This window comes from Cucurbita pepo, chromosome 5 (genome assembly GCF_057944985.1).
Source record: "Cucurbita pepo subsp. pepo isolate OVF chromosome 5, ASM5794498v1, whole genome shotgun sequence".
Classification (NCBI taxonomy): domain Eukaryota; kingdom Viridiplantae; phylum Streptophyta; class Magnoliopsida; order Cucurbitales; family Cucurbitaceae; genus Cucurbita; species Cucurbita pepo.
Genome location: NC_141802.1, coordinates 2,265,712 through 2,279,651, shown reverse-complemented (window position 1 = coordinate 2,279,651; position 13,940 = coordinate 2,265,712). Strand labels below are relative to the sequence as shown.

Here is a 13,940-nt window from a genome sequence, read left to right as displayed (position 1 = left end):
ACATTAATGGGCCAACTTTTAGGCCCACACAATAATGGAAAAGATTAAAATAATAATAATAAAAAGGTAATAAGAACGAAACTCCGCCAATCCTCGTCGATCCTTCGTCCCCCATCTGCTAGCTTATCGAAGCAACGATTTATCATTCTCCAACCTCAAGTGAGTTTATCCCCCATTCTCTGGATTGTTCTTTAGGATTATGGAGTAAGATTTCTCGAATGTTTTGATACTGTGATCTAGAACTGGAATTTTGATGTTTTAATTGCGCTTTATTATGATTATTTTTCTTTTTTTACTTTCTGGTTAATCTGGTTAACGATTGTTGTTAGATGTGATGTATCTATGCACTTGAAATGATTGGTTTGTGTATTTTTTTCTGTTGGTGGTCGCTTTAATTTTCAATTGGATTAGTGTTTTTAGGGAATTGAATTTTATATGTTTTTTTTTTTTTTTGTCTCCCCGGTGATTGAAACATGGATGAATTTCATTATACGACTCGTTAATTTCGGGGACAAATAAAAGTTACCGGATTCATTTTGATGGTATTATGAGGGAGTTTTTAATTTATTCTCATGTTTCCCGACACATTTCATTCGAATGAGTACGTATTTTGTCCTCCGAAGATGGAGTTGGTGTAGTTCTTGTACACATTGTTTAGTAGCAACTGAGAAAAAGCTGGCTGGGAAAGGGTATTATAGCATGTCCTGGTTTTTATTTGAGATTTATCAAATTTGGTGGATTATATGGGCGTGTGTAAACCGCCATGGTGACCATTTACTTAGAATTTAATATCGTTAGAATTATTTTTGATGACCTAATTAGTAAGGTTAGGTGGTTGTCTCAAATTCTCGTGGTTATAAATATGTATGCACACATTTATGTGTGTGAGAATGAAGATAATTCTTAGAAGTTAATTTTATGTTTATGCAAATATACAAGTGATGCACTTAAGATGTTTGTGGTATATGGGGCTTAATATTGAAAAAAAAAAAAAGTAACCTACAAGAGAATTAGGGACATAAATCACATTAGTTAAGTTAACCGTATCGTATTGTGTGGAATGCTCGTTTACTATAAACAAGAAAACATTTGTGTGGGATGTAGCTAGTTTCTATTGTTTTAGTATCTGCTATGGTTCATGAATTCTTGAAATTGATGGAAGTTTCAAATGCCATTCCGTTTGAGTGTTAGAGTCCCACATAGTATGATTCTCATGGCCGCGTTCGCTTCATTTGTGGATTAGTTGATGTTTCGATTGTCGAAAATGGAGACTTGTTCCCAGTCATGTCTATTTTATCTATAGGTTCAAGGTAGATATTGTGAGATACCACATCGGTTGAGGAGGAAAACGAAGCATTCTTTATAATAGTGTGAAAACTTCTTCCTAGTAGACGCATTTTAAAATCTTAAAAACTTTGAGAGGAAGCCCGAAAGAGAAAGTCCAAAGAGGACAATATCTGCTAGCAGTGGGCTTGGGCTGTTAGCAATATATCATGTGTTTTTCTGCCGTTGTCATTGTAAATATTTTGCACTCATTGTCTTTACTCTAGAATTTTTCACAATTGCTATAGAAGTTCACTATTTTACAAAGATTATGCCTTATGATACATCTCAAAAGCATACTTTTCTTTACATATTGGATAGTTTGAGAGCTATAAAAGTACGGGGAAAGTTTTCTAATTTTTTGTTTGAATTATAATGCAGCATGACGGAACAACCTTTCAGGCCTCGTGAGAAACTTATTGAAAGGCAAAAATATTTCCAGAGCATCCACAAGCACACATATCTGAAAGGGCCAATGGATAAAATCACCTCCGTTGCCATTCCAATTGCTCTTGCAGCTTCATCACTGTATCTCATCGTAAGTTTACCTTATTCTTGTCCGTCTTAAAGAATGTTGATTAATCATCAAACATATCGATCTCGCTCATGTCTTTTGCACAGGGACGAGGAATTTATAACATGTCGCATGGCATTGGAAAGAAAGAATGAGGTCACAGTCTTTGCATCTGAATTTCAAACAGTTTTATGCTCTGGAACTCGTGAATTTTGTTACTGAAGTAGTTTTTGTTCAATAAATGTCTAGTTCCTGATTCGTTTACCAGTAGAAAACTGGATAGATGCCCAGTTTTCCTACTTTGTTGCTTGATATTGAACTGTTCCTCCCAATTCTTCTTTAATGAGATTGTGACTCAGGATATGTAATTGAGATTCTGGAAATGAAATCATGTTCCAGCTTAGAATTGTTGAGCGACTACCATCATAGTTCATATCTTCGTTACAATTTCCTGACCCAAATTGAACAAATCTATGAAGATCAACTTGGAAAGCTCCATTAGAATGATTCTAAGCAGGTCTTATTGGTTAATCTTTTTGGTTTTTTTGCCTGGTTTGGTTCGTTTTTGGCTGACTTGCCTTCTCGATTACTAAAATGATATGATAATATCTATTGAAAAATTATGAAATTATTAGTAGCTGATCATGAACACAAAGTTTTAGTACCGTTTTTTTTATATATATATATATATATATATATATATATATATATATTGGATTATTGAGAACAGGTGCTTTTTAATTGATTTTATTAACATAAATGGTTTTATTTTTTAAAACTATGGAATGGTATAAAGTTTTTCTACAGTAAAAAATTATTTGTTTTTCATTTTAGATTAACCAAGGTTAAAAATTACTACTAAAAAAATGAAAAATAAGTTATATGAGGTATAATGGGTTATTTATATTTTTTAAAATTAATCATTCAAATTAAACATGGATAGATAATATATATATATTGTAGATTTAATCTTCCATTTCACATTTATTGGCTTAAAAATTATATTTAAAAAAATATTAAATTAATTATTTCCCATAAATTAGCATGTAATAAAAATGTTTTTTTTTTTTTTTTTTTTATAAGGCGTGAACCTCAAACTTAAAAATTGGGCCTCGTTATTTCTATCTGGTCTATCAGATTGGGCCCATATCTAAGTCCAGTAAGTTGAATCTTAGGCCCACAGAAAGAAACAAAAAGCTGGCCTATACTGCTTTCCCCTCGCACCGAAGACCCCCGCCAAGTCGTCGTCTATCATTCGCCTCCAACAGCGGCAGTTTCTCGAACAACGATTTCTCGTCTTCCCTGAATCCTCCTCCAAATTCAAGTGAGTTTCAATCCATTCACCTATTTCTTTAGGGTTTAGATACCAGGGATCCTTCTTTGATAAACTGATCTAGGATGGGAGTTGTAATGCTTTAATCATTTATTTTTTCTGCTTATTCTGCTTCGCGAATGTTGTTGTGCTCGATGTAATCCTAATTCAAATGATTTTCCCCCCTTAGATTTTTTTTTTTTTTTTTCATCTGCCTTGGGATTTTTAAGTTTTTACCTTCGTGTGTGGTTTTCTGTGGGATTTAGATTTATGTGACACTATCGATTGAAATGCGCTATAACTTCCATAATTTACTATTGAATCGTCGATTTTGAAAAGGAGACAAGTTGATGGAATTGATTTTTGGTTTTTTCGTGTAATTTTCATTTTTCTTGCCTATTTTGTGGAAATTGGTACATTTTTCGCTCATCAGTCGCTGGAGATGAGAGATTGCCTTTCCCTTTCAACTAGGGTTAGTCTAACAGAAGCTGCTGCTGGGAATTAGTTTTGAATTTCCTGGCTCATTATCGTATATGGCATTTATTAAATTGGCGATGCAGATGACAATATGTGTAAGAATGGAGATTGATATCATTCTCGCTAGTTATGTATTGATAAGCGACACAAATAAAACGTTTCAATCGGGCTTAGTGTTGATAAAGATACATGAGAAAGTTTAGATATGATTTGAGATCATCATGTTATATTTTTTGAATTTTGATATTTTCTGTAATTCATGAATACTTGGAATCAAGCTTTAAAATACAACCAGAAAACAGTAGTAAAAGGGTTGGTTGAGGTGGCGATGGCAGTGGTGTGGCATCGCCGAGAAGACAAAAAAGAAACCCACTACCAACGCCTTAAGCCACAACCGTTTGGACTTTGTAGTGGAATTGGAGCTTGAGTTGAGGCTTACGCCTTTCAAGCCAAGGCCTCAAAGTGCAAGTAAAAAGGCTTTTACACTCTGCGTTCAGAGGCGTTAGCCTCTTTTTATGTGTCGTGCCGGAGGTAAGCTCTATTCGGGCTGGAGCATTGATTCCCCATAATGAATAGGCGAGCTCGAGATCTCAATTGCCTATCATGTGCTTAAAAAGGTCCCACCGTTCCTCGGCAACACCTCCTGTTCTTTGCATTGTACAGAAAATGAACTTCCATATATGAATATATGATAGGGCGAAGTTGAGGTACACCTTAAACGATTTATACCTTGCTTGGAATTGCGAGATGTTCCAAGCAACGTTCTGTTTTATTTTTAAGTCCCATATTGAGTGATCTTCTCTGTTCTTTGCATCATTTATTGACTAATTGCTGTTTGAACCTTTGAAAATGAAGAATTAAGCAGGGATATCCATTTGATCCATGGAGTAGTGGGTTCTGATCTAAGCAGTACTTATGGGAACTTCATTGTTTTGCAGGATGTCTGAAGAACCATTTAGGCCACGTGAGAAACTTATTGAAAAGCAAAAATATTTCCAGAGCATCCACAAACACACATATCTTAAGGGGCCAATGGATAAGGTGACCTCTGTTGCCATTCCAATTGCTTTGGCAGCCACATCGTTGTATCTTATAGTAAGTTTATTTGTCTCTACACTGCTTGAGGAGATTATTTTTGTTTTCCATTGTGAATAAATTAGTACTGTTTCATGCAGGGACGGGGAATTTATAACATGTCACACGGGATTGGAAAGAAGGAATGATTTCAAAGATCCATCTTAATCTTTATCTAATAATTGCTTAGTTGCAGACTTGGTTACCAATTGGTTTGAATATCAATCTCAGATTCCTTGTTGTGCGTGTGGGATGGTTTGTCTCAGATTATCGTTTTCCCCCTTTTTAGAAATTGTTTGGTTGAGTTTGCTTTCCAGTGATCTGATTATTAAGGTGTGAGCAGCATATCCATAATAACTATTTCTGTTTGAGGATTGTTTGAGGTGTTTGAGGATTATTGGGAGTGAGTTCCACATTGATTAATTTAGTGAAACATCGTGAGTTTGTAAGTGGAGAATACTATCTCCATTGGTATGGGGCCTTTTGGGTAAATCCAAAGCAAAGACATGAGAGCTTATGCTCAAAGTGGACAATATCATACCGTTGTGGAGAGTCGTGATTTCTATAAGTTTCTTTGTTCTTTATATAGTAGTTCATCCATAATAACTATTTCTTTGTTCTTTATATAGTAGTTCAAATGTTCGATAAAGTGATAGGTTCTAGGAAATTTGAATATATACAAGATTATCCATTGAAAGTAGATTTTATAGAGCAGATGTGATATTACGTGTTGGAAAATAAAACACGAGCATGTAAAATGAAGTGTTATTGATTTGGTGTGGGAAACTTAGAAGAAATATCTCGCTAATTCATTTTTCTTTCTTGACGTGAAGTCTACACCACAAATATGGATCTAACAAATTAAGATTAAATTACATTTGATGCAGCATAGTATTGTATTTATGTATATATTAAGCAATATCTTGTAATTAAATTAGATTGCTTATTTGTTGTTTTAATAAATATTTTCAAGCTCTGCTATGAATAAATAAGCATTAGTTTATTCTGAAACCATAAAATCTTGAATTAGATTTTGATGTTCATTGGTATGGGGAATATACTGAGAGGCACAGGTCAAGACAGATGGGAACAATTAATTTAAGTCATCATTTTCTCCACAGATTCTAGAGATAAGCAGAAAAATACATTTTCCACAGAAAAATAAAGGGAATGGACAAGAGGATGCTCACATGGAAAGAGCTACAAAATTGGAAAAATGAAAGGAGATTTGTTTGGCATGTGAATGTGAATCAAAAGGGAAATCTGTGCACCCAATATCCCAGTCATGTGCAAAAGCAGAGCCACCAACACACTGGCCCCAAATAACTTTTACCCTGTTACCTTTGCATTGGATCCACCACAATCTATGAGTTTTTATTATTGAAATACCACCAACTCTAGCCAATACAATGTTTTTTTTTTTTTTTTTTTTTTTTGAGATACTACATAGTAGCTTGCACATGCACTAGATTGGTTAACTTTCAATATCTCAACTCGGTAAAGATATATACCTTCACTCAAAAGGTTAAAGATGCAATATCTCAATTCGGTAAAGATATATACCTTCACTCAAAAGGTTAAAGATTCAAATTCCAACCTCTATTTCGACATGTCAAACTTAATAAAAGTAATTAAGGAGGACAGCAAAGACTCAATCTTAGAGAATCTTAGAGAATCTTATAGCCTAATAGTGTATTAAGTAGAGATTTGTCATTTGAGTCTTGATTGACTCAAAAGATAGGCATACGATATTTTTGTACTAATGGTTTTGATAAAGAATGATTATGCTAGAAAGAAAGATAGGTTGAGTGTACAACGGTATCCAAAATGCAACTAAAAGACCATACCAATAACTTGAGTATAGACGAGTAGGGGTGTAGTTCAGTAAATTTTATTTTCTGAACAATGAATTAATTTGAGTTTTAAATTATAGTCATGTGATCCTGGAACAGTTTGATCATATCAAACAATGAGTGGATGAGTCGGTTTGGACAGGGTATAAGCAGAGGCATGTTACGGCTAATCTTGTTGTCTTAGTGTCACTCTATTGCTACAAGGTAGCCATGTGATTTTCCGAGAAGAGTGGTTTCATTTCCACTATGAACAATCATATCGAACAGATAGGCAGGCAGATTATACATGGAACCCAAAATCAATTTGGACGAAGAAAGAAAAAGGATATACTCGTGAAAAATAGATCCAAACAGGTGGAGGTGGAAGTTGTGGGTCTAAGTCCTATATGATGGTGTGCCTTTTTCAGATATTGAGCAAGAGATGCTGTCGAGGAAGATAGGGGACTGACACGTGAGCTCTGTCGGTGCACGTAAATAGTGACATCCAATCTAACGAAATGTCTTGATGTGTTTTCTTTTATGTATATATAAAGAGAGAAGGGCCTCTGAGTTCAAGGGTGGAGCAGCCATGGAAGGAGAGTTCAAGCACTTGGTGCTCGTGAAGTTTAAGGAAGGAGCGGCGGTGGGAGAGATTCTCAAAGGCATGGAGAACCTCGTCACCGAAATCGAAGCTGTCAAATCCTTTGAATGGTAGTCCTCGCCACATTTGTTAAAATATTAAACTTTCAAACCTATTTTGTAGGCATTGGTTCTTCAGTTTTGTTGGATGTCTTTTAGCAGGGTGTGAACCCGAGAGAGGAGCTGAGTCTAAAGAGGCTCCCTCTAACTTTCTCCCTAAATGTTACGAAGGAAAACATTGTCCCTCCCTATAAAATTTTCTAGCTCCACCCTCGTTGGACCCAAGATTTAAGTATTACTTCTTTTTTCTTTATTGGCTTCGTAGCTGGATTAAGAGATTTTTATGGTTGGAATGGACATTCTTAGGACATGATGTTGAATGTTTAATTAGTTAAATTTTTATGTAACTTTGTGATAATTATTTAAATTTAGTTTAAAGGGTATGTTAAAAATTAATAAAAGGGTAAACATGATTTCATCATATAACTTATCATGAAACGAAGAGAAAGATGAATGTTTCAAGGTGAAAACAGGGGGCAGGAGATGGAAGGACCAGAGATGCTTACACAGGGATTCACACATGCCTTCTTGATGACATTCGAGAACAAGGAAGCTCACACTGCGTTTACTGCGCATCCCAAGCATGTTGAATTCTCTGCAACTTTCTCGGCAGCCATTGAAAAGATTGTGCTTCTTGATTTTCCAGCTATTCGTGCCAAGCCACCTCCATCCGCTTGAATATCAACCAATACCTCTTTATGTTGGACATGTAAAACCCGTTAATGATTATATTTATAATGGCACTACTGTTGGTTTTCCGAAGAAGTGATCCCTTTTCTTTTCGTAATTAAAATTTACTGCATTAGAGTTAGATGATGTGTACCGTTGGATCCATGTTTTGTGATTGGAATTCGTGGAACCGCTGCACAGCACGAGCAGAAATGTCAGTCTCTTCCCGCTGATGAACTTGAAAGCCATCCTTTTCCTGTTAAATAAATCGCTGCAATTTTCGCACGTAAAAGTGTCAAACTTGTTTAAATCCACACATTCTAATTGTATATGTATCACAGTATTCACCGATCAGCTTTTGTATAGGACTTACCAATTTATCGCCTTGTTAGGAGATCAGTGGACCCAAGAAGCTATCTCCATTAGATGCAAATGGCAAGAACCCTGTGGTTCAAGAAGATGGCCCAACTAGACAAAACAACTGTTAGAAGATCCATGGCGCAAGTAATTAACCCAGCTCAATCATTTTCTATAATTATTGACGTTTAAATAACCAATTCAAAACCCACAACATAAATACAATGCAAATAAAAATATCAAAATATACAATTCAACTAATAAAACAACGAACTTGATTACAAACTGTTCACTCTCTCTCCTATTCAACGCCTCCTTGTGATAGCCTCAAGATTCTCATTCAAACCTAGGTTTTCTTGCACGTGGCAATTTCAACCATCAACATTCGGGCGAATTTAAGTATTGAGCTCCTCGCCAATAGAAGTTGAGTCCAAGTGTCTTCTGTCCATGCACCTACACCAATTTTTTTACTTCAAATGCAAATTTTATTCACTGTTGAAAGAAAAAAGAATGAGATTGTATATATACTTATTTCTATAAATGTAAAATATTGACTGTGTTCGATAATGATTTTTTAAAATTAAACTTCGCCAATAATAGAAAGAGAACAGAAATAAAACAAGATCGTTATAAAACAATCTCTAGTTTATAGAAAGGGTGGTAGGATATTGATGCATTCAAAAGGTAACAAGGAATGACAGCTATGTGTCCCACATCTGTTCTCTTTTCTTTGAATCAGAGAGTATTTTATTTTTAACATACCATACTAGTGAACTTTAGATTTTCAAGAGTAGAACTGCGTTTACCATTAAAACTCTTCATCATCCACGGTTGGTTTAGTAATAGGAATTGACCATCTCCCCAGATGAGCAGTGTAATTTATGCATCGGACAACCCCTCGACTGTTAGACCCATCAGGGAAGTCAATCACGCTAATGCTTCCAGCATCCAGATGGAATGATCCAATCCAATCTTTTGTCAGATTTAGGCACCACCCCACCAATCCGAGAAGAATAGCAGGATGACCAACCACAACAATAACCTTCTCTGGCTCCTTTTCATCAGCCATCTCATTCAACAGAGACTTCCAGGCTTCACCACTCTGATTCCACACTTCCGTAATCATCACATCGTCTAATTTGTTTAACCAACCAGGTTCAAAGACGGTCACGTTAGCTACATCCTATGGAATGAAAAGCAGGGAGTCTCAGAATGGAAAAATCAAGTATTGGATCAAAAAGTATAACTATTAGTTCCACATTCATCCAACCCAAACGAGATAACTGAAAAATTAAAGGAAATTGAGCTTTTAAAAAAAAAATTAAATAAACAACTTTTTTTTATACTATGGTAAATATGCAACTTTTTCATCAACCTCATTATGACATGGATTACAACCTTACAGATATTTCTTTTAGTCTAAAAATTTCATGGCCAGATGTCTTGCCTGCTTGAAATGATCAAGAATATTGTCTACATCAAGTTTACTCGTCTGCTTCATCTCCACATAGCGGGGCACACAATCAGCACCCAAGCAATCTGCAGCTTCTTGTACCTACAACAAATGAGCGGCGTCTTAAAAGAAATGATTTTTTGACCCTCAAGAGAATTTAGTTGAAATGCTTTTATTTGTATCTTTTTGACACAGGTCTGCATGAGCGATTGAAAGAGGTAGAATAAAATCAATTGATGGTGATTAGTCAACCTTTGCCTTATTCCATGATGCTCATGTGTGCAAGAGTTCCACTGTTTTTAAATTGTCAGGTGATAGGACACGTTAACCAAGATTTCAAAATTAAACTAAAGAATTCTTGAAGGTTGAAAATGCCAAGAAGAAGAAGAGTATATGAAGACTATCGTGCCACAGTAATTACTAATCAATTACTCCAGGACTTGTTCTATGGTGCTCGTAATGTATACTTCAGCTTAATCCAACGAAAAATATTCTTGAAGGATGCTGAACGGTGAGGAGACAACTAAACTCCATTTTCAATATAAGATGGATAATTTTTTCTGGAAAAGAATATGCCAAGAAAGGCCTAAGAAGAATAGGTTTCCATAATCTAGTAAGAGGTACGGGACAACAAGGGCGAATGTCTTCAACCGTACAAAAAATGTGGGAATAAGGATTTGAACCTCAAGGTGTAGACATCTTAATCGTTGAACTATGCGAAGTACTATTTTTTCATCAATTTGTTCCGTTTTTCTATCTAAAAGGTCTTGCAGCATTCTGTTCGGATTTCTAATATAATGTTAAATATGTCATAGTGTCTGATGTGGCATTAATTTCACACTCTCTAGACCCTCGAAGGAAAATGACGAGAGAAAGAAAAGGGAAAACATTAGTGAAGTGTGTGATTCACAAACCATGAAAGATAACATAAAAGGAACGACGAAAGAAAATGTAATCATACACTGGATATTGTTGCAGCCGTGTCTACACAAGCTTTCTTGGGACTGGTAATTACAGCGCTCACTTTTAGATCAAGAAGGAGCTCTGCAACTTTCTGGGACTGTGATGCATCCATAAAATACAATTATATGAATTCGAAACCTATCTGGTGAAATGGGATGGATGCTCTACCTGTATAGTTCCAAGCATGTTCATTGGCTTGTCATCCAGGAAGGAAGAACTGGCCTGCAAGGTTGCAACAGCAAAATCAGAGAGATAATATTCCGAATTGAATTTCAAATCTTCAGTTCTAGAAGTTAGCAACCAAACCACAAAAGTTCCTCGAGTTCATTAGGCAAACATGATATGAGGTGAAAAGTAAAATACACGATGCCATCAATTACGTACCATACCTCATTAGTCTCGGAAACTCCATGGCAAACAAGTACGATCCTTCTTGCTGCTTTTCTGCCTCCAGAACTACCCGAAGCAACAGGTGAGTTTGGGGTCTGCGGCAATGAAAAGATCATGGCCTCTAGTCTTCTTAAATAAGTTAACATTTTACTGAACTTATGAACAAGAATGCAGAGAACAGCTATTCCATGGTGAAGATGTTTTCAGACAGGTATGAATCAATATTTTCTTTCCAGAATAAAATTAAGCAATTTGAACTCCGTCAATATAGTCGTAAGCAGAGGAATGCCACACAAAACAAATATAGTTCGTCGTGAAGGAATATTTAAGTGAGTTAAACACAAAGACAGAGAAAATAATAAGAAAATAGTGAGAGGGAAGATATCACGTGCTGAACATATAAATTAGAAAGGATGGGGGAAGGTACAAAGTTTATAATTTTTTTATAAAATAAATAACTGATATACCTGATTTAGACGGTTTAAACAAATGATTGGAGATCCACCCTCAACTTGTGGAGTGAAATCAAGAACACTAACACCACAGTTGCTCTGAAGTAACACCCTGAAGTACTCAGCTCCTAATCCTGATTTAAGTAGCAGTTACACTAAACACATTCAAGTCGTTAATGCAAAAGGAAATCGTAACTTAAAGAATGATACAATACCAAGAGCTGTAGCAACAAGAGCCTGGTTGACAGCATTGTGAGCAACCACCAGGACAGACCTGCTCTCGTGGGCTAGAATTCTGTCCCAACAATTTCGAGCACGTGCCCACAACTCTCTCACTGGATAGTGCCCATCAATGTTGAAATTTGCCGCATCTACCTGCCATTGACGATAAGCGGCACCGAATCTTTCCTTCCCTTCGTGCTTGAGTAGACCCTAAATCCACCCAAGCGCCAACCACAGCAATCGTGACAAGAATGAGGAGAATGTCAATAAGATTAATTATCAATTTGATATAATCAACACCCCCCAAGGTAATGAAAGGGATCTTACTTGAAATGAATATAAATCTATTTCCCTCAGTTCAGAATCCGTAAGTATCGCCTCCTCGCGATCACCCCATATGATTTCCGCAGTTCTCTTTGATCGCACTAGGGAGCTGGAAGCATAATTCTTCTCAGTCAAGCTAGACAAGGAGTTAAAATTACAGCATGCATTCCTTATTGAAAAATTTTCATTAATAATACCCATATTCAACTGCACATGTTCACTGTTGATAAATTCCATGTCTAGACAATGCCATGTTTTAAGTAATGAAGCAAATATTAGGTCAGTTCATGCAATAGACGCAAACAGATGCTGAACAAATTTTGTTTTGATAAAGATGAAATCACTTCCAAAATTCGCCATCGAGTAATAATGAATCAAAATGGAACTAAAAACATAGGAAACCTGCTGAAGCAGACATCAAATGCATCATCGAAGAGCATTTGGCGGGAGGTCTCTGCCTGAGCGTCGCCTTTCTTAGTGAGAACAGAGAAATTGGAGCTTCCTTGAATTCTACCTTCCGCATTCCATGTGCTCTGTCCATGCCTAACCAGAACCACTCTCTTTGAAGTCTTGATCGGAGGCAACGGAACCGAAGCGTAGAGCTCCGAATTGAGATCCTTCCCTTCAGCCGATGACTCTGTAAACTTCTCGACCTCCTGAAGACTGGATGACGATCGAACAGTGAAGGAACCGATCGGAAACCTCGCCGGAAAGCAGCCGAATCTTTTCTGGGGGAGGGGGAAGTACGAGTGATGGGCTGCAGGGGTAAGATTGAGAGAGAACATCGGGGACTTTCCTAATTCGTCTTTCCGCTTCCTGTACGTTGTAGTTTCGCGCCACTCCTTTTTTATTTTTTATTTTGCTTTTTTTATTTCATTATTATTATTATTATTATTTCAATAATTTCAATTTTTGTATGGCTGTGAATATATTACTATCCACATCTCTTAATCGAAGATTTATTAAGCATTTTTTAATATTATTCGTAATCTATATTATATATTATGGGGCAGAAAATCTTTATTTATTTAAATTGTATTTTTTTTAGTTCTTAAAATAAAAACAACATTTTTATAACAAAATAATAATAATAATAATAAATAATTGACCATTCCCTAAATTAGTCTCTTCTCTCAAACAAAGTACGACTCCCCTTAATTGAGGCTTTGATACCATGTTAGATGAACACGACTTTCCACAATGGTATAATATTGTTTACTCTGAGCAAGTTCTTAGGGTTTTGAACTTCCAAAAAATGTCTCATACCAATAGATAGAGTATTTATTAAGCATTTTTTAATATTATTCCTAATCTATATTATATATTATTGGCAGAAAAATCTTTATTTATTTAAATTGTATTTTTTTTAGTTCTTAAAATATAATCAACACAATAAATATATATATATATATATATGATAATTCCCTAAATTAGCTTTCTCCCCTCTAGAAACTACTGTCTCCCCCCTTAAATCAAGACTCTGATACCATATTAGATGAACACGATTTTACACAAGACTCTGATACCATATTAGACGAACACGACTTTCTACAATGGTATGATATTGTCTACTTTGAGCATAAACTCTCATGGTTTTGCTTTAGACTTCCCAAATAAGCGTCATTTCAATGGAAAGAGTGTTTTTTTATTATAAACCCATGATCATTCCCTATATTAGATTACTTGAGGGGGAACTTCCATCCAACAATAATTTCTCTCCTCTTAATCGATGAAATAAAAAATATATATTTTATTTCTCTACCATTGAAACATTTTATTTTTATAAGATTAAAATATATTATATTAGTAAATACAAGTGACCAAAATTGATTTAGCTAATGGTAAAATTTATTAGTGGGAGAAGAAATGTTCTAGAAAA

General features: G+C 35.5%; 4 protein-coding genes and 1 long non-coding RNA gene across 8 annotated transcripts; 3 read left to right on the top strand and 2 right to left on the bottom strand.

Annotated features, from left to right (window-relative positions):
- The first annotated feature begins 75 nt into the window (after nt 1–75).
- LOC111794729 (uncharacterized) lies at nt 76–2,243 on the top strand. 2 transcript variants are annotated; one of them, XM_023676854.2, is made up of 3 exons: nt 76–159; nt 1,705–1,861; nt 1,945–2,243. In XM_023676854.2, the coding sequence occupies exons 2-3, from the start codon at nt 1,706–1,708 to the stop codon at nt 1,990–1,992; spliced, it is 204 nt and encodes a 67-aa protein (XP_023532622.2). In that variant the 5' UTR covers nt 76–159; nt 1,705; the 3' UTR covers nt 1,993–2,243. The 2 variants fall into 2 exon arrangements, with proteins under 2 accessions (XP_023532622.2, XP_023532621.2); XM_023676853.2 differs by having other exon boundaries at nt 78–204.
- A 761-nt stretch (nt 2,244–3,004) lies between these two features.
- On the top strand, nt 3,005–5,084 carry LOC111794377 (uncharacterized). Of its 2 annotated transcripts, none has more exons than XM_023676349.2 (3): nt 3,005–3,161; nt 4,565–4,721; nt 4,802–5,084. In XM_023676349.2, exons 2-3 carry the CDS (start codon nt 4,566–4,568, stop codon nt 4,847–4,849), a joined length of 204 nt encoding a protein of 67 aa, XP_023532117.1. In that variant the 5' UTR covers nt 3,005–3,161; nt 4,565; the 3' UTR covers nt 4,850–5,084. The 2 variants fall into 2 exon arrangements, with proteins under 2 accessions (XP_023532117.1, XP_086980102.1); XM_087123976.1 differs by lacking the exon at nt 3,005–3,161 and adding an exon at nt 3,698–3,721.
- Nucleotides 5,085–7,010: 1,926 nt separating this feature from the next.
- LOC111795341 (stress-response A/B barrel domain-containing protein At5g22580-like) lies at nt 7,011–7,996 on the top strand. The gene is made up of 2 exons (XM_023677696.2): nt 7,011–7,243; nt 7,705–7,996. The coding sequence occupies exons 1-2, from the start codon at nt 7,059–7,061 to the stop codon at nt 7,907–7,909; spliced, it is 390 nt and encodes a 129-aa protein (XP_023533464.2). The 5' UTR covers nt 7,011–7,058; the 3' UTR covers nt 7,910–7,996.
- On the bottom strand, nt 7,599–8,263 carry LOC147792603 (uncharacterized). The gene is made up of 2 exons (XR_015421112.1): nt 8,055–8,263; nt 7,599–7,925 (listed from the first exon to the last, which is right to left on the bottom strand). It is a non-coding gene; the product is annotated as an uncharacterized LOC147792603 (long non-coding RNA).
- Nucleotides 8,264–8,408: 145 nt separating this feature from the next.
- LOC111795339 (putative 2-carboxy-D-arabinitol-1-phosphatase) lies at nt 8,409–12,896 on the bottom strand. Of its 2 annotated transcripts, none has more exons than XM_087123975.1 (10): nt 12,464–12,896; nt 12,065–12,170; nt 11,731–11,947; nt 11,531–11,649; nt 11,063–11,158; nt 10,842–10,895; nt 10,672–10,770; nt 9,705–9,812; nt 9,064–9,440; nt 8,409–8,727 (listed from the first exon to the last, which is right to left on the bottom strand). In XM_087123975.1, the coding sequence occupies exons 1-9, from the start codon at nt 12,844–12,846 to the stop codon at nt 9,066–9,068; spliced, it is 1,557 nt and encodes a 518-aa protein (XP_086980101.1). In that variant the 5' UTR covers nt 12,847–12,896; the 3' UTR covers nt 8,409–8,727; nt 9,064–9,065. The 2 variants fall into 2 exon arrangements, with proteins under 2 accessions (XP_086980101.1, XP_023533463.2); XM_023677695.2 differs by having other exon boundaries at nt 8,409–8,710; nt 12,464–12,895.
- Nucleotides 12,897–13,940: the final 1,044 nt, after the last annotated feature.